This window comes from Leuciscus leuciscus, assembly GCF_965113295.1.
Source record: "Leuciscus leuciscus genome assembly, chromosome: 20".
Lineage (NCBI taxonomy): Eukaryota > Metazoa > Chordata > Actinopteri > Cypriniformes > Leuciscidae > Leuciscus > Leuciscus leuciscus.
In genome coordinates, this window is record NC_138744.1 from 17,225,496 (window position 1) to 17,244,573 (window position 19,078).

At 36.4% G+C, this 19,078-nt stretch overlaps 2 protein-coding genes across 4 annotated transcripts; both read left to right on the forward strand.

The window, feature by feature from the left end:
* The first annotated feature begins 214 nt into the window (after positions 1-214).
* Positions 215-11,209, forward strand: LOC309483795 (uncharacterized protein). Of its 3 annotated transcripts, XM_082149806.1 has the most exons (9): positions 215-233; positions 530-628; positions 5,305-6,202; positions 6,257-8,368; positions 8,617-8,821; positions 8,968-9,066; positions 9,439-9,652; positions 9,882-9,998; positions 10,979-11,209. In XM_082149806.1, exons 3-9 carry the CDS (start codon positions 5,613-5,615, stop codon positions 11,134-11,136), a joined length of 3,495 nt encoding a protein of 1,164 aa, XP_082005932.1. In that variant the 5' UTR covers positions 215-233; positions 530-628; positions 5,305-5,612; the 3' UTR covers positions 11,137-11,209. The 3 variants fall into 3 exon arrangements, with proteins under 3 accessions (XP_082005932.1, XP_082005930.1, XP_082005931.1); XM_082149804.1 differs by having other exon boundaries at positions 5,305-8,368; XM_082149805.1 differs by lacking the exons at positions 215-233; positions 530-628 and adding exons at positions 658-1,432; positions 1,805-3,111 and having other exon boundaries at positions 5,305-8,368.
* A 143-nt stretch (positions 11,210-11,352) lies between these two features.
* On the forward strand, positions 11,353-15,543 carry aqp10a (aquaporin 10a). Its single transcript, XM_082149835.1, has 6 exons — positions 11,353-12,487; positions 13,698-13,824; positions 13,966-14,103; positions 14,248-14,366; positions 14,599-14,816; positions 15,079-15,543. Exons 1-6 carry the CDS (start codon positions 12,392-12,394, stop codon positions 15,281-15,283), a joined length of 903 nt encoding a protein of 300 aa, XP_082005961.1. The 5' UTR covers positions 11,353-12,391; the 3' UTR covers positions 15,284-15,543.
* The last annotated feature ends 3,535 nt before the right edge of the window (positions 15,544-19,078 follow it).

Consider the following 19,078-nt stretch of genomic DNA (forward strand, 5'->3'; position numbering starts at 1 on the left):
CTTATTTCGTTTACTTTATCATTCCATCCCGTCTGTCATGTCAGTGTGTTGCTTGCGTTCACTTGCAATCAAAAACTGATCGAAACTTACAGTTGCAGTTAAATTTGTGTCTCTCTGAATGAAACCACAAACTTAACCAGCTTCCTCTGCTGTTGCTTTCAACAGTGTGCATGTGCCAGTGATGCAAGACAGACCGTTGAGTGATGATGGTTATACTGCATGCACAACTGCTGGTAAGGTAAACCATGTATATTTATTTTTATTTATTTACAAAATGACAAATTTAGCAAATTTCTATCACATTTATACATGTAATCAAAAACAATATATTGTATTTAGATAATGTACATGCATATGCAATATATATAGCTATATAAAGTATAAAATGTATACATATAAAACAGCACCATAAAAAAGTGTATCTTTTCATCCACATGTTTTAGAGCATGTAAAAAATCTGGCTGTCAAGTTTCACATACATTTAAAGCATAACTCCCGCCCATCTGCTCTCTCTCTCTCTCTTTCTCAGCCTCTTTCTCAGCTCCTTTTTCTGCAAACTTCATTTGCTCTTGCAGCTGCAGGAAGTTGAGCAACTCAGCCCACAAGTGTGCCACAGAAATACAGCCAGGTAATCAATTGTCAAAATGTTTTGTTACCTTTTCGAATTGTACCGTTGGAATAATGGTTTATTTAGTTCAGTTTCAATGTGTGTTGTACCTTAAATCTTTTAAGGTTGTGTGTGATCAGTTTTGCTTTATATTGTGGCCTCCGTCTACAGGCCCATGTATCTTGAATTTATGTAAATGATGCTTGATGATGACTAACAGATTAAAACAATGCTCATGCAGTAGCTGTTTGCAAAGATGTCCTTGGCATTTCTAAGAAAAATATGCAGTCAATTATGCGGCTGGTACTTCTGGTTTCAGTTGAAGCATTGGTCAATGCAACAACAACAACAAAAAAACGTCCTTTTCAAACTCTTGCATTATCTTGCATACTCTTTATTCATTTTAAATTTCATTTAAATTTTAAATTGATTCTTTGTTATCATTCCTTGCTGTTTTAACACTGCTTGACAGTCTTTAGGTCATCAGTGTTTGCCAACACATGGCAACCATCTCTATAAATGTTTAGAAAATCTCATCTCACAGTCATATGCTGCAAGTTCTTGATTTCTAATTCTCCAATGATCTGGTATTAACATAGGCCATATAAAAATAGGGATAACTGCTCCTTTCCATAACCACGGTATAACAGATCACTCATTTAATACTGTTTTTACCATAAAGAACTGTGAGCAAGTAAATATATGTGAAGAGGAAATTAATGAACAAAGATGGAGGGTAGATGGAAGATGGAGCAGAGAGAATAAATGCTGCTCAGATAAACATATATATTTTTGCATTAGCATAACGAAACCCTTAAAGGGATAGTTCACTTTGAAATTAAATTTTGGTATGTTTTAGATTACCTCAAGGGCATCCAAGATGTAGGTGTCTTTTTTTCCGCAGTAGTTTCAATTTTGATATTTTTAGGTCAAACCGTTCTTGTCTGTCAGTCATATAATGCAGGTCTATGGTCACTGTCTCAAAGAGCAAGCACAGAGTCCAAATTAAAACAATTCCCCATCGTCCAAATTAAACAATTCCCCATCGTAAGTACAGATGACAAGAACGGTTTGACCTAAAAATATCAAAATTGAAACTACTGCGGAAAAAAAGACACCTACATCTTGGATGCCCTTGAGGTAAGCTAAAACATACCAACATTTAATTTCAAAGTGAACTATCCCTTTAATGTCAAGATCGAAAGGCGTGTTATTTGAAGATGCATACGTTTCAAAGTGTTAGGTAAGTTGTAACATCAAGTCAAGTCGTCACCTTTATTTATATAGCGCTTTTACAATACACGTTGTTTCAATAATGCAACTAAGTTTGTTTCAGCTGTACAGCAGATCTAGAAGAAAATAGTGTCATTGTCCAAGTTCAGTGTTGATTCATTTCTGTTGTAAAAAAGTAATTAATTTAGTTCATTTATCTATACAGCCGCTCTGGAGAAAACAGTGATGTCATCGTTCAGCTCAGTTCAGTTCTCATACAATGGTGTCAATGCCAGATCAATAATCTGGTGTGCATCATGCTGGTTAATTGTCAAACTTGGTGCAGAAACCTCATTTGAATATATTAAACACAACTGGGGAGTTTATCGAGGGGGTGAAGCCCTGATAATATAAAAGGAAGATGTTTATTCAATTGATTTTCTATTTACTATCGCTTAAGTTTTCGTGTTCTGGGTGTTGAAATTAGTGTAGTTTTGTGGTGTTGGACTGATCATTTTGTTTTGTAGTGATGGCCTGATCATTATGGTCACTGAATCAGTATGCATGACAATGCATAATTGAATATTTGAATGATTAAATACACATTGCATGTCACTTTTGTCTTTTGGAGCAAATACACAACACCAAGGTCAACTGTTGTCCAATTAATGTGTATATATGTTGAACGACGCTGTCCTACAATCCTAATGTGGGCCCGTTAGTCCAACTTCAGAAAAAACGGACAGGTGTGGTTTGGGTTGAATTTCAGCACTAACACTTTTAGTCAGACTGAAATTTAAATTTAAAGTTTCCAACAAAAGGCAGTCCTTCATTCATCCAATACCTGAACATGTTCAGAATGCAATGACTCAAGGACCAGATGATTGTCACAAGCATTTACCTACATTTTCACACTGAGTCACCAAGAAACCATGAACCAGGAATGTTCTCATTAGACATGAAGGGTGTACATGTTGAGAGGTGTGTACAGTATATGTGTACGAGAGACAAAGAAACTGAGACACAAATAGATGGAAGGAGAAAGAGAGAGAGGCAGACAGAAAGAGACGGGGGAGGAGAGAGAGGTAGGGAAATGAGAGAGGAAGGCACAACAATCAAAGGGGGTGGAAAAGGGTAAGCATGTCAAACCAGTCAGGCAAGTTCTTATTACAGTAGAAATGCATCAATGAAAAATGACAGACTGCAAGCAGTGAGAGAGAGCTTAAAGGCACAAGGGAAGATGGGGTGGACCTGTTCTCTCAAACTTCTAAGGAACACAGTAGTCCTCTAAGGTACGTTACTTCTGTTTGAAGAGCTAAAACTCAACATGTGTGGTTAGATTACGTGACAGGTAAATTGTATGTCCATTGTTGTTCAAGCGTGTGCCATGGGAGAACAGGTGTTTCTGTAAAATGACACTAACCTGTTTTCCTTGGAAAGTCTGTAATGTTGCATTCATATGGGACTGTTAACCTTATTTTGCATCTATATCTGTGAAATACTAGGTACTAGTACATGGTCATTTGTTTCCTTAATTTGTTTTCAATCAGTTCAGGTTTATTTTCATCAGGTCTGTATTTGCACTCCTGGAAGTTGTACGTCACGCTTCTTCCTCCTCCCACTCTATCTCTGCTTGCTGTTTGCTTATGTCTTTTATTTTAAACATAACTACAGCACTCTTGACCTATATATGTTCAGTTTAAGATAACAAAGGCAATCTTTACAACAGAATAAGGTGGGGCAAACAAATCTGGAATTGAGCATTACAAAACCGTGATTTAAGTTTCAGCTGTCGATTCAGTATGTCTTAAACTTTGTTAAAACTTACATTTCTAAATCAGTGTTTGCTTGGTTGCATGTGACTATTATCAGATGTTACTGAAGTGTCTGAATGAATTTCAATTTGCTACTTTGAATGAACGTGGGTGTGTAAGAGGAACAGGGTGCAGAGTTCCTGCGAGGCTAATTGACATAATTCACCAATTTAAGATACAGTAACCCTTTTTTACTTAATTTTTTCTATATTGCATATTGTTTATTCACAGAGATCGGCATAAAGACATGAAAATGTATTTAAAATAAAAATACAAAATACCTCAGTTGAAATGTATCAAAATAACATACCAAATACTGTGTGGGGGAAAATGTATTTAAATACAAATAGGCCCTGCAGTATTTTGTATCTAGAAAATACACAAACTGCATGTAAAATTGGCCATTCAGAGATCACTATTAGGCTGAAGTCTGCCTGGACCTATTCTGAAAGCAAAGAACATTTTGGTGTGTACAACTGCTTAAACTTTTGATTTCATTTTACCTACCTTTATACTATCAACTTTTCAAAAAGACTGGGTTTATATTGTCTGTGCGCCATTTATAAACGTATTTCTGACTAGGTTACACTGTTACACTGCTTTTATTCCTTCATGTAAACTGAAGACAAATCTGAATGATGTTCCATTTTAACCTTGATGAACAAGTAGAATTGACCATGACATCCCTACATTATTTTATTCCTTATTAATGCAGAAAATTCGCTCACCCAATACTCGAATGAGTCGTACAACTGCAACTCACAAGCATGAGTGAGCTAAAGGGTTTAGGGGCCTGAACTAGTTGATACAGGAAATCAGCAGCCTAATAAAGAGGTTGACTGGTACAAAATATTTTATGTATTTTGAAAAAACACTGAACACTGAAAAAAATACTGAACTTAAATTAATTTTAATTTGTATTTTAATAAATATTTTGTATTTCAAATACATATTTTAAATACATGTAATCTGAAATACTGCACATCCCTGTTGATTCACACATTCATTGTAATGCATCTTCAGAAAGATTTATGTAGCTTTAACTATGTGTGCACCGTAACTGTGTATGTTGTGTTAGACAGGATTGTAGTCTGGTGTGTTTGACCTGTTATCTGACTTCGTATCAGGTTTTGTAAAAGAGCTGAAGAGTGTGACAAGTAACATAAAGAATGTTGTAAGAGTAAACACAACAAAATGCACACATACACTGGTTACTGATTTTTTTACCTTTTATAAATGTTTGATTTTATAGAGCGAGGAATACAAGTAAGGTGCTTGTCCAGAGTTTCAAGATGTTTACATATGAGGGTATAGATGCTGTATGCCCAGAAGAGATTTATGGACTCTCATTGTAATAAATATAGAGTTTCAGTATGTTGAAATTCTGAGGTACAAGAATGAACCTGGGCAGGTGACTTGAAAATGTACTTTAAGCATGTACACTTTGTTGAGTGGGAGGTGGTGTATCTTAGTGGTTAAAGGGCCTGGCCAGGTTGTATGTTCAGACCATACAGGGTTGGGATCCATTCAGAAAAAATCTAGACTGCCTTTTACAGTTCCTGAATTTTAGTTAATGATTTAGAATTTGAATCTAATGAAGTGCAATTTATTTATTAAACTTTATTTGTTTAAAGCTAATCTTCACATGTGATTTTTGCCTTTACATGACAGAACAAGATAAGGAGCAGAGAGTACTGAGACACATTACTAGCTCTTTTTGGATCCAGAGAGAGTGAAACATCTGTCAGAAGCTAAATTTAGCAGGTCTCCTCCGCCACCCTGGATTACAAACACATTTTTCCAGCTTTTATAACGATGGTAGGAAAATACAGCCCTTCTTGATTACTTCATAAATGCTGTCGTTCCGAGAAAAAAAGGAATACAACATTTTTATCAAGTTGCTGAAAATATGTTAGCAACCAGCCTTCCATTCATACTGTAATGAATGTACTGTGTGACGTTCAGAGACATTTAAAAGCATGAGTTTTCATACTGGAACTTTTGTACGTCAATTTTCTGAATCAGACACAACTGGCAGCATAACTGAAGGTGCAGAATCATCCAATGGAACAGCAACACAAAGTCATAGTCAGTCATTTGTAAAGCCTATTGGCTCGGCTGCTGCTAAATTCCAAATCCGCTCTGCTAAAACACGTCAGCGAAAGTGTGAGCCGACAACTAAGGACCTCAGGATGATAAGTAACATCTTTGAGGGTGGAAAAGTTGAAGACTCAAGCCAGAAAAGTGATCCTGGTAAGGACCTCAACAAAGTCTGTACTTCTTCTGCAAGTTGTACCCACACTGACAATAATAATGACAAAAAGACAGGTAAAAATGTAGGTAATGGCACACATAAGGACTCAGCTCTTTCCATCAATTCTGAGAAGGGTGATGTGAGTGCTAAGCAGTCAAATACTCAAGAAGAAGAGAGTCCGACAGCAAGTGACAGTGGCAAAGGAAATGATTTGAGGAGATACCAGTCAAATAAAAGCAAAAGCTTAGACAGAACAAGTAGAGCAGAACATGGGAACAGAACTGGGATGACTAGTAGGACCAGAGAATTTGATAATTTTATAACGCGATCCAGTAGTTTTGAGAGAACAGGGGCAAACAACAAGATAACTTCATACACACAAGAGAATCAACCCAGTAGTGTTTCATGGAGGATTCACGCTTACAATGGACCGAATCAGAACACTGACAGAAAGGTTTACCCAACCTCTGGATCTACATTTGTGAGAATGAACAGGCAAGCTCTAGAACAGGCAAGCAGTGGCCAGTCACTTCCAGTCAGATTGAAGCCAAGACTAAGCCAAGGTAGTATTGGAGAAGGTAGCAGTCTCTGGGCACCGCAACAAGGGGAATCAAGTCTTGATCAGACAGACAACAGAATGGGATCCTGGGCCAGAGAGCAAGGACCTTCCAATACTGAGGAAGTAACTGGAAACCAAACAATAATGGAAAGAATTGAGAAACTGTTTGGGGCAGATGCCAAATCTGATGCACACTCAAAAAATTCAATTGGATTAAAACGCAACAATACTCTAACTTCTGATGAGTCATTTCCTAAATCTATGGATACTGTGGACTCTACTCCAAGTCACAGAAAATACACTACTGACTCTGTGTTTGGAACTTCAGATTTTTCTGACAGCCAACAGGGGAAACCTTCTTGCAATGTAGACAAAGCTAGAACATTGCCAAGAGGATTTTCAAAAACATACCTTTGTCAGAAGCAAGAACCCTCTACCAACAAAGAGAATAAAAATGACCAAAGGGACAATTTCTCTGGATTAAGTTTTTCAATGTCATCAAAGACTACGTCAAGTACAGAAATGTCCTCTGTTAAAAAAGTTCAGTCACTTCTGCCTGAAGATAATGAAGAGACAAGCAGAAAGTGTTTAACAGGGTCTCCAAAGTACTGTAGTCAGTCCTTAGAGAGGACCAAAAGTAGGCTGTCAGCAACTGATCAATACAATGCTCACAGGAACCAGTCTGCATGTTCGGATAGTAGTTCAAGCGTTTCCAGCCAGGGTGTCAAACTTTTGTTAACCAATTCTGAAGGAATCAAGGGGGAAATTGGTAAAGTCAAACAATCCGATAAAGAGAGCACACAAAGACTGGACATAAATGAAAACAAGTATCTTGATGGTTTGCAAGATGGTATCACCCAACCCAAGTACCCACTAGCCTCAAAAGGTGCAGCATACAATAAAATCCATAAAGAGGAAGAGAAAGATGAAGTTTTCACAGATAAAACTAAAGGAAGGAGAGGAGAAGGTGTGCTAGAAAAATGTAATGTGCCATCCTTTGATTCAGTGAAGAATACAATCACCATGTTTGAATCTTTGGCTCAACAAAGCAAAAGCACACGGGAGACTTTTCTTACCAGGAGGACCTTATCTGTACAAGAGCATCCCAAACCTGTGGCTCTTGTAAAGAAGAGTGATTCAGATAAAAATCTACATTTTGGAAGGGCTGTGGGGAACACAGAAAGCCTAAGAACAAATTTATTTAACAAAAGTGATTCCAATGATGAGACTGAAGGCACTCTAGAAACAAGTATAACTAAGTCCATAGTCAAAGTAAGACCAACATTGGAACGTCAAGAAACACACAAAAAGAGTGTTGAGCTTGCTCCGGCATTCAAACAAATGACTGAATCAAGAACTGAACAAGTTATCAACAGGAGGAATGAAGATGAATGGACAACAGTAAATAAAACACACACGGATGAACCAGATTCTGCCATCACTGCAACTTCAGGGCTCAGAAACATAGGGGCAATGGAAGAAAAAGAAGGAATTCAATCAATCTCTCAACAGTCAAATGTCAAAAGTGTATCAAAGCAACAGTCAATTAATATACAAATAGTTGATGATGATGAAAACACACAGATTAACTCTCCTGATAAACCTCTCAAAGTTAGCATTCAGAAGCAGATTAACCCCGGAGCCGTAACAGTCAATGGTAACCATCCCAAAGCGCTGCCCAATCTTTCTCAAAGCTTTACTCCTGTCCAAACAATCTATTCCTCTCTCAACAATTCTAACAATAACAACTATGAAACAACAAGGAAGGATTGCACCATATTGACTACTAGCAAGGCTAGGTGGAGCTCTGATGAAGAAGATGATGATGAGGAGGAAACTGAAGAAGACTCTGACTCAGGAGAATCATCTGTGACCATCACAAGCAACATGAGCCAATCAGAACGCAGAAGTTTTTCTCTAAGGTAATTGATATGAAAAATAAAAAAGTGATAAACTGATTCAGGATGTAAAAAAAATAGACTAAAATGGAGTGTCAGCTTATTTCACATGCACAAACCAGCAGGTTGCCCTGTTTATGGCACACCTTACCTTGCATTTCTTCATGCTCCTGCCACCCTATGCTGTACTGTACCTCCTTTCCTTTAAAATATGTTTTATATCTCCACTTCTCATAACCCCTATTCTCTTTCTATATATTAACCTCTTACAGTCTTGTGGACCTATGTAATTATGGTGGGGTGGACTACAAACCATCAGATAGCAGTTTGTCAGAGAATGGTGAAGATTTGCCATCTACACGCTCTGCGTCCTTGAGCTCAGACATCTCAGCCTTCTCTTCTGTGACTCTGTTGAGCACTGATGAATTGGATCGCTTACTGGACGATGTCAGGGGCTTGGGAGAGGACACCCTGCAGGTAAAACAAGTCACATAACTTCGTCCTGAAGCATATAATTTGACAATGAAATAGACAAACTGTCATGACATGTAAATTGTAAGTCTTTAGAAAAAAAGAGACCATTTCCTTTTTCTATCACAACTTGTATTTCTGACGTATGACAGAAATATGAAGACGTGCAAGTGGTTGTGTTACACAAGGAGGTGGGGAGTGGCTTAGGATTTACCTTGGCAGGTGGAGTGGATCAGAATAAACCAGTCACAGTGAGTATCACCAAATGCTGTGATGTGAAATTTTTTAACTAATAGAAACCAATACTGATGGTCAAACAAAAGACAAAACAAAAAGAAAACGTAAAATTTGTTTAATACTGTTGTGCATCTAAAAAATGTCAGAAGAAATTCCTTCAACTCTGCACTTTATCAAAATACCAACTCTTTGTTTAACAACTGGTAAATGTCCCTGTCTTTAGAATTAAATCCTAATATTTATGTAACTTTTAAGTATACCAAATATAATTTTATGCTTCAATACAGTATAATTGTACAATTCAATACAAGTTTTTAAGTTTTTGGTAGTCATTGCAATTTGACTTTAATTGGAATGGGGTGTTTCACCTCCATCTCATCTCTTAGGTCCACAGAGTAATCCCAGGAGGAGTAGCAGCACATGAAGGCTCTATCTACGAGGGTGCCCGGGTGTTGTCGATCAATGGCACTGCCCTGCAGAACTCTGCCCACTTGGAGGCTCTGCATACACTGAGAAAATCGAGGGGGCAGGGAATGGCAGTGGTTGTTCTTCAGAGTGGTAACAGCAGAAGAGAGGCCACTGAAAGACAAGGAATCACAGGTGGGTGATGGACAGATGGCAAAGAGGTGGTGATCTGAAGGAAAGCATTTTATTTTACAAATGTATGTGGAATTCAATTAACATTTTGGAAAAGGACTTTATTAAGTTGTTTGATAATAATACTGATTAAGTTGCCTTACCTTGTAAACAGGTGAGATAAAAATGTGTGACAAAAGAAAGCAGAGTCTCTTGTGCAATCCCATACTTTGAGTTTGTATGCCCCCTACAGGCAGAAGAGTCCGTGTGACTCTGGAAAAGTCCAGCTCTGATCTTGGCTTTAGTCTGGAAGGAGGGGTGGGCTCCAGCTCTGGAGACAAACCCCTCACTGTACAAAAAATATTTCGTGGTAAGACAACTTTTTCTCAATTTAAAGCAATCATAAAAACCCTATTTGGACAGTTATTGTTTCTCATGGGGCCGTAAGAGATTTTCAACATTTACAATCCTCGTCCGAATCCACATCTCTGGGTTTACAAGAAGAGAGTTCTTCAAAATTCACTATTTAAATCCTTTTTGACCACTGCCGAGCACCGTACAGATGTGATTTGCAGTAATTTGGATGCATTTTAAAGATGTAGCCTACACTTTTATTACTGAAATGATGGAAAGTATTTACAAGAAAGATATTTCATCACCGCTCAAAAGAGAAAGAGAAGAAAAGCACGTAAACATTTGAAATGGGCCGTTATGGCAGCAATTATATACATTACAAATGTAAACCAAGCAGCTTTATGTCCTACCTCATGTAAATAAGAGGCTGTGTATTAACTTATTTCCGGTAATTTCCACATTTTTAAATGACATCCATCATTCTGAGACAAAATATAAGACAGAAAACCATTTTAACTAGCGCGTCCATCTTCCTATTTTTAAACAGGAGATATTTAACATTCAAATAATAGGCTAAATAGGATAATATTTTCCTATTATTAAATTGAATATGAATTTATTCTTATTATTACAAGCAGATGACAAAACTCGCTCCTCCACCAGGAATAAATCGCCATCCGAATGCATGAGTTTTGTCACTGAGGTGCCATGCAAATGAATTTTTACAGACGTCCACATGAGAAACAATTACCGCCAGAATATGGCTATATTCAACACAACTATTCGCTATTGTGGATTATGTGAGAAAGTCTAGGAAAAGGAAAATGTCAATCTGATTCTACTAATTACAAATATAAAGGCAAACTGCCGTTTACCTCACACCTTACTGGCATCCCTCCTGCACTTCTGCACAAGAGGGCAATTTTGAGCTTGTGCTTAGTCTCATTCCAAGCTCTTTCATAACAACAAGCAATTATGTTAATTACTTGTTTGCAGGAGGACCAGTCAGTGAAGTGTTTCCTGGGGATGAGTTATTGGAGGTGCAAGGTCAGAGTTTGGCGGGTATGATGCGGCTTGAGGCTTGGAACCTCATAAAGAAACTGCCTTCTGGTCCAGTGGAGGTCTTATTACACCGTCCTCACCAGCCACGCTGAAGACTTTTACTTTCCTTCTTGCACCTTATTTCTCAAAGCGCTTTGCAATTCAGTCATAATTCAAACAATGGTACATTTTTTTCGTTTAAGGATTTTTGCTGTTACAGGTTCTGTGAAGTTGTATTTTTGCAAATGTTTAGTTCTGCAAAAATATGAAGAATCATTTTTTTATTTTATTTTTTTGATAACTATGAATTAATATTGCCAAAATGAAGGGCATAAAAGCACTGGAGGCCAGGAGGTCATTCTTTTAAATATCACGTATTTTATGCACTCACAGTATGCAACTATTGATATTGTTTTGTACAATCAGTCTTTATCAGAAGCCATTATATATTTTTTTTTTTCGTTTTTTATGCTACATGTATATTCGTATATGTTGTCTGTACTGCACATATCCGTCCCAATTAAACTTTTGTAATATTAAAGACAAAAGCAGCAACTACATTTCTTTCATAAGTGATATGATGGCATTTTCATAACATTTCAATGCACTACTCTTTTTACTTAATTTTGGTAGTTTTTAGTAGTTGGACTATGAAAGTCAATGGGGAACATCACATTTTTGTTTACTGACATTCTTCAAAATATCTTCTTTTGTGTTTAGCAGAAGCAAGAAATTAATAAAACTCTCCATTTCCATATGATCGTTAATTCAAACCAAGCAGAAAAGGGTTAAGGTAAATTTACCCATCCTTTAAGAATACACTTATTATTATTATTTTTTTTTTATTTTTTTTTGTTGAGAATACTTAATACTTTCAATCATATACAGTATATTTCATTTTAATAATTTCAGTCAATGCTTGGTTGAAACAACAATATTATCACCAATGGTAACTTTAAATATGAGTTTAAACAAGGATGTTGGCTTTGGGAAAGAAATTCAAGTGTACAGATATTTGAGCTAGATAATTGCAGAATTACCCAATTTCTATGTCATCTAATCTTCCAATGTCAAAATGATTAGTTTATCGGATGTACAGAAAAGCACGATAAGTGTTTTACAGCAGCAACTCAGATCACTAAATCCTGCACGATTATTAATGATTTATAAAGGGGTCATGGTTTAGATCAGTCAAGCTACAGTATTATGTGGATGTTGCCTCCCTGATGTGGAATGTTTTTACCTTGCGAGGATATTTAAAACAGGGTTTAAAGGTTAGCTGAGCTAATAGACACAGACTGAGGTCAGAGATCTCTGAATAGCAGGGCAACAGCAAGTTTTGCACAAAACCTGCACTAAATACTAAAAATGAGTCTGGTAAAAAAGATAGTTAAGAGGATGAAGGTGAAAAATGAACTGGCACGACAAGTTATGGGAGAGATCTTAGGCACTTTTGTACTTCTGGTAAGTTTTTGCATTTTTTTCACTATTAAACAAACTGAGCATAGTTATTGATTTATAGATATTGTTTGTTAGCACATGTTTTTCATTAATGAAATACAAGATGTTTTCAATTGTGTAATTTAAAACTCATTATCACTATTAAAATAGAATTTTTTTCAATACGGTAAAATTTGTTAATGCATTAAAAATCATTAGATAACGAATAAAATTTACAGCATTTATTAGTCAAGGTTAATGTTAATTTATAAAAAATACTATAGTTCATTGTTAATTCATGTTTGTGCACATTGTTAACTAATGTTAATTTATAAAATGTAATGATGTAATACTTTGTAAAATAAAATAACATGAACCTAATAAATGCTGTAAAAGAAATACTGCTCAATAATAATGCATGCATTAACTAATGTTAACAAAGTGTTATGAAAATACCACATAAACACATTTTGTTTACATACATTTTGCAACATTTTCCTTGATTCTCTGTTAATATTAACATAAAATGTAATAATTTAATTAAGAATTCATAAAGTGATATTTACATGAATAAGAAAATGTGCAATGTGCTTTTTTGAAGGGCTTATGTTGAAAATGATTGTGCTATCATATATGTTACACAAAGAGATAAGCATAAGTTTTACAATGGACAAATGCAAGGTTCTGTGAGCATGTGCTTATATATGCTGAGAATGTATTTATTTAGCAATGTGTGCAAGTTAGCAGAAACTTTTAATCTCAAGTAATGTGCAGTCCATAATAAAATATTCCAGTGAAGGGTCAATTTAAGAGTACTATCAGGGTTAGTACTAATTGCAATAATGTTACAACATTACTTATTACTATGGCTGCAATTCAGCCGGTAATCAAGCTTATGCATGCCGACAATCAGAACAACAGCATGATTGTGACTGAGGGTGATACATTTTGTTTAAAACCTTGATAAACAAAAAGTTAATATGACGTAACTTGTGTTTATGACACAATTTGGCCAGTTAGTGGTGGGGTGGGGGGTTCCACCAACAAAAATGCTTTCAAAAAGCCAAAACATCAGGCTTTGTATGTACTGTAACACTGGAGCATAAAAACATCCCTGTGCTTTTATGCTAAATAGCAATGCTATCATACAATCATGACCATAACAACTGTAACTGTTTTATACCCAACTAAAATAAGCAACTAAAATTATGTAATTCGTTTTTCTCTGCTGTAGCTGTTTGGTTGTGCTGCAGCAGCTCAGGTGAAAACCAGCAGAGAAACTAAGGGACAGTTTCTGTCTGTTAACATGGCCTTCTCTGTTGGCGTCATGTCTGCCATGTACCTCTGCAGGGCGGTATCAGGTAAAATGGTTATAGATTGGGCTGTTTTGTGGCAGTTAAGGAGAAATCCTTTGTAATATTACCCTTTTTTGGATCGACACAAACTGACTTCTGTTTTAATATATATATATATATTTCCCTCTCTCTCTATTCCTCCTGAAGGAGCTCATCTAAACCCAGCTGTGTCTCTGAGTTTCTGTGTGTTGGGAGACCTAGCCTGGATAAAGCTGCTACCCTATTCTCTTGGTCAAATATTGGGGGCTTACCTGGCCTCCGGACTTGTCTATCTCATCTACCATGGTAAGAAGAAAGAGAGAAATAAAGACATCCTTTCTTTAAAGATACACCCTATATCTTAACAGTAATTCACCATTCTATTTTTTCAGTTTTGTGTTTTTGAAAAAGAGAGGATAAAGATTATTTCTCAACCCTCCTCTCCTCCAGATGCCATCATGGAGTTCAGTGGTGGAATTCTGACTGTATTTGGTCCTAATGAAACTGCCAGTATCTTTGCAACTTACCCAACTGATGTGGTATCAGTGCAGACCAACTTCCTCGATCAGGTCGGCAAAAGGCCATATCAGATTAGACAAGAGCGCTGTAGTTAACTACTACTAATATAATAAATCATTGTAGTTGAATCTAATCTGATATAATATGCAATGCTCTAACGCAATAAAATGTTATACAACATTAAAAAAAAATTTCAAACATTAATCAATTATCAATAGATCTTGTCAGCATTCTGGGTCTTCTGACTAGACCATAATCTTTCTCTTGTTTGCCTGTGTGTAGGTGGTTGGCACAGCCATGCTGATGTTGTGCATTCTACCTCTGAATGATAAGAGAAATGCTCCAGCTCCTGAAGCGTTGCTTCCACCCATTGTAGCAACTGTTGTACTTGGGATTTCCATGTCAATGTCGGCTAACTGTGGAGCTGCCATAAACCCTGCCCGTGACCTTGGTCCACGACTGTTCACGTTCACAGCAGGCTGGGGCACAGAAGTCTTTACGTGCGTACTTTATTAACCTATTAACTAACAGTCTAGATTAATGTAAATATCTATTAACATCAGATTAAGTGTTTTGTTATCTATGTCCTTGCACCTCCTACCTTTTAACTTATCTCTCCTCTGATAAAGCAAATTACCAGGTATTTCACTTGCTTAACTCCAGTGTTCTATTAAAATTATCTCAGCACATTGCCCTGAAGTGTGTTCTTCACTTCTCCATACATGGTCATTTCTAAGCCCTCTTTTTTTCTGACCCTCACAGGTGCTATGACTACTTCTTCTGGATTCCATTAGTGGCTCCTTTGGTGGGGGGCGTGCTGGGGTCCATCATTTATCTGGTCTTCATTCAGTGGCATCTGCCTGAGCTCGAGGATGAATCTGAGTCTGAGGAGATCAAGGAGCAAACAAAGGACATGGAGCACAACAGCAAAAAAGACGAGTTATACCTTAAAATGTCTTCTATTTAAAAGCCTGCGGGACCATTGAATCTGCCTCACAGCATTTCCAGAACATGCTTCCCATCTTTTCCCTATTATTTCTGGACTGTTTTATACTGTAAATAAAAAATGGGGAAATGCCACAACATAAAACTGGGGGAAATTGTAAACCCCCTTTCCCCTAAAATATTAAACTGTGACTTCTTTCAACTATATGTAAAAAATTACTATCGCCTTGATTGTTCACTGTTTCATACAGTAGATGGGAATAAAAATATTTGTATATAGTATGTACAGTGTATTAGTTATTTTAGATTATCCTCTTGTTGGAAGATGGTGGAATCTAGATATATTGTTTGTTGTCTAGTGCTCTCTCATGCAAGTGACTCAATATGTTGTACGTAAATGTTGTGTCTATTACATCACAGGAATACATTAGGATGAGTGTGTGCATATTTGCTGATGTCATGTGGTGTACATTAACAAGTTCACAAACAAAAAGTACAAAAAATAAATGGGTGGACCTGTTTGAAGCCCCTATTTAGCAAATATTTATCTGACTTTTAAACTTTGGGAATAAGTATATTGATTATATGTACTCAGAAGGCCACTTTACAGGCATGGTACATCCCTTTATGAGAGAAATTATTTCACCATGCACTAAATGAAAGACCATGCGCTACTCAAAAATAGTGTCAATAATAACTGCAACCATAAACACGAATACAAGGATTTAAGAAGTCATATCTTCTGTCATAAAGGGTTCAGCTAATATTACTGATTAGTATAGAGCTTTTTGGTAGAGCCCGACCGATAAAGGATTTTTAAGACCGATACCGATACAAATATTTGGTGATACCGATACAGATATTCCGATATATCGGCCGATATATTTTTTTAAATCCAGAAACGCGTAACAAAACATGAACAGATAACATGAGTTATTTGTCGTTATTTAAGAGTCCTTACTAAAATAATATGATAATGCAGTTTAAAAATAAACTTGTTTGTTTTATTGTCACAACAGAACAGAATATATTAAAGTTCTGAAATATAATGTATAAAAATACAAACTTAAGATATGAAACTTAAAGTCCTTTGAACAAAAAAAGTCAACTATTATTATTAATATTGACAGTAATAATTCAATTATGTAATAATGTATGTGTGTGTGTGTGTGTGTGTGTGTGTGTGTGTGTGTGTTTGTGTTTGTGTGTGTGTGTGTGTGTGTGTGTGTGTGTGTGTGTGTGTGTGTGTGTGTGTGTGTGAAGAACTGATAAGATTGTAAATGTGTACCTTGAAATGCAATGTAAGTCGCTTTTGATAAAAGCGTCTGCCAAATGTCAATGTTATAAGCTACCTTATCATTACAATGTCAACTTGCTTATCCCTTTACCTGCACTCTTTTAATTCTATCCATCTATTCCATCAAGCTACAACAAACCATTTTCAATCATCATTTGCTGCCTGCCTTCTAAAATCTACTATTTAGTGATGCACTAAATACATTATGTGACTCGTTAATGCTGCGGCTAAACGAAGTCAGCAACGCACACTTGGATTTCACACACGTGTAAAAGAAAAGCTAACTTTTATGCAAAGGCTATGTTTGATACTTTTTCTCTGTCTAAATGTTCACTCCTAGCGTGCCTAACTTACATTTTACAATGCAGAGACTGGAACTACAGATATGCTAGTTATAAATACAGTAATCATTACTTTATTTAGGCAGAATAAGTTCGTTGTGATTTCCAAGCTCATTGATGTTAGCGATCTTCCTTGTATAGTGCCCTCTGGTGGACAAACTATGCAGCGCCAACCAGTGGCGTAGCGGACGGGCCGCAGGGCACGCACTGCGGGGGGGCCCCGCGTTGTGGGGGGCCCGCAAAAAATTAAAGCGTTTTTATAACGTGAACGTATAGGACTTTTATTTTGGTAGTAATTGCAGCCTACCGTGTTTGGCGATTATGACCATATCCGTTGTCCTTGTTATCCAATCACGATTAAGAATTTCCGCAACTGTTTAGAGAGTGAAGCTTATGAGCGCAAAATGAGTAAAAGAATATATGTCAGCGGAGCTCAAAAACGGACTAATCAACACCGAAAAGAGCAATTCAATGCAAAACTACCGAAAATTTCATCCATATTTCTTCCAAATCAGCGGGAAGGAGCTGCGAGAGCGAGCACGGGTAACGTTACTCAGGATACTCAGGGTAACGTTACTCGGCTGTGGTGAATGATAGGGGAGAGCGGGGCACAACCTAACGCTTTTTGACTTTCTCAGTTTGTGTAAATCTACTTATGGTTCAGAGTATTTATTTTTTCCCACATTAATTTCCCACATGTCTAGTACAATTATGTGGTTTTGTTTTATTAATACAGTATATACTTTTTTCTTGACATACCCCGAAAGAATGGAAGTGAAATGTGACAACATGCCCCATAGGTGGGGTACATTGTAACATGTGTGGGGCACATTGTAACATAACATATGACAGCTTAAAATGTTATCTGATCTAATAAAAAATAAATACAAAACAAACTAAAATATTTTCTAAATAAAATACAATTAAAAAACTTTTTCATATAAAATAATGGCAATTTTTTATAATTAAATATAAACTAATTTTTGAGTTTTGACTACGAACACATGAAAACACAGCTATACAACATAGTTCAAAACAAATAAATAATTAGTCATTTCTGAACATTGACTCTCAGTTTTTATTCACCTTTTTCTCACGTTTTCCCAATAAAATTAATAAAAGTATAGAATATAATAGCATATTTCTAATAGGGGCACATTGTAACGCAGTGTTACAACATGCCCCCGCCTGCACAACTGGGATTTAAACCCTGCTAATGTCTTCTGCTAGTTAGCGAAGCATTAAATAACTATCTCAACTGTTAAATAACATCTTGGAGATTAAAATAATATCAGATTTGTCTTATTTTAAATAAACACAAAAAATAGAGATGAAAAATTAACTTAAGAAATTTACTTTTGCTATGGTTTAATAAATGTCTGATATCTTCCAAAAAAAAATAATAATTTTGGCGGAATTTTTTTTTCTATAATTTATAGTGTTGATATGGCAACTAGTAAATACACAAAGTTTCGTCCTCCAAGCATGTGCGGAAGTATTTAAAACAAGGGTGTTACAACTAGCCCCGCGTTAGGTTGTGCCCCGCGCTCCCCTACGCCAGACATGGACTCAGATGCTAAAAGCGGATCTCACGGTCCAGACGATGACTGTCACAGCACTGAAAATATTACAGCTTTGGAGGATTTTAAAGGTAATATATATTACCTTTATTGAATGTTAAACGTCATGAATCTTTGTTGTATACTGCAGATAGAAAAAATATTTTGACGTCATGTGCTCCCTTGCATTTTAACAAGTTAATGTAATTGCTGTTTTATTGTTGGTGTTTCTTTTATTCTTTTTTTTTTGTGAAAAGTTCTTAATAAATAAATATGAAATAATTACATACTATTAAATTCCACAGTACTAATTCACGATTTTGAATGAAAAGGTGAATCCCCCATCTAATTATGCGGTGAGGGGCCCCGCCTCCACTCTTGCGGGTGGGCCAACGCAGTTTGCGCTACGCCACTGGCGCCAACACTCATAAAATGGTTGAAGGGTGTTTCGTCCACTTTTATTTTATATTTTTCAAATATTCATTTATCGGCCATTATAAATGCCGATACCGATAGTTTGGAAAATGCCTAATATCGGCCGATAATATCGGCCCGCCGATATATCAGTCGGGCTCTACTTTTTAGGTCCTGTTTGGTTTGATTTGAAAAGAGACACTATG

Coding starts and splice junctions, on each gene's coding strand:
- LOC309483795 (XM_082149804.1), top strand. CDS start 5,613: ATGAGTTTTCATACTGGAACTTTTGTACGTCAATTTTCTGAATCAGAC. Junction 9,067..9,438: donor ATCAGAATAAACCAGTCACA/GTGAGTATCACC, acceptor CTCATCTCTTAG/GTCCACAGAGTAATCCCAGG. Junction 9,653..9,881: donor TGAAAGACAAGGAATCACAG/GTGGGTGATGGA, acceptor TGCCCCCTACAG/GCAGAAGAGTCCGTGTGACT.
- aqp10a (XM_082149835.1), top strand. CDS start 12,392: ATGAGTCTGGTAAAAAAGATAGTTAAGAGGATGAAGGTGAAAAATGAA. Junction 14,367..14,598: donor AGACCAACTTCCTCGATCAG/GTCGGCAAAAGG, acceptor GCCTGTGTGTAG/GTGGTTGGCACAGCCATGCT. Junction 14,817..15,078: donor TGGGGCACAGAAGTCTTTAC/GTGCGTACTTTA, acceptor TGACCCTCACAG/GTGCTATGACTACTTCTTCT.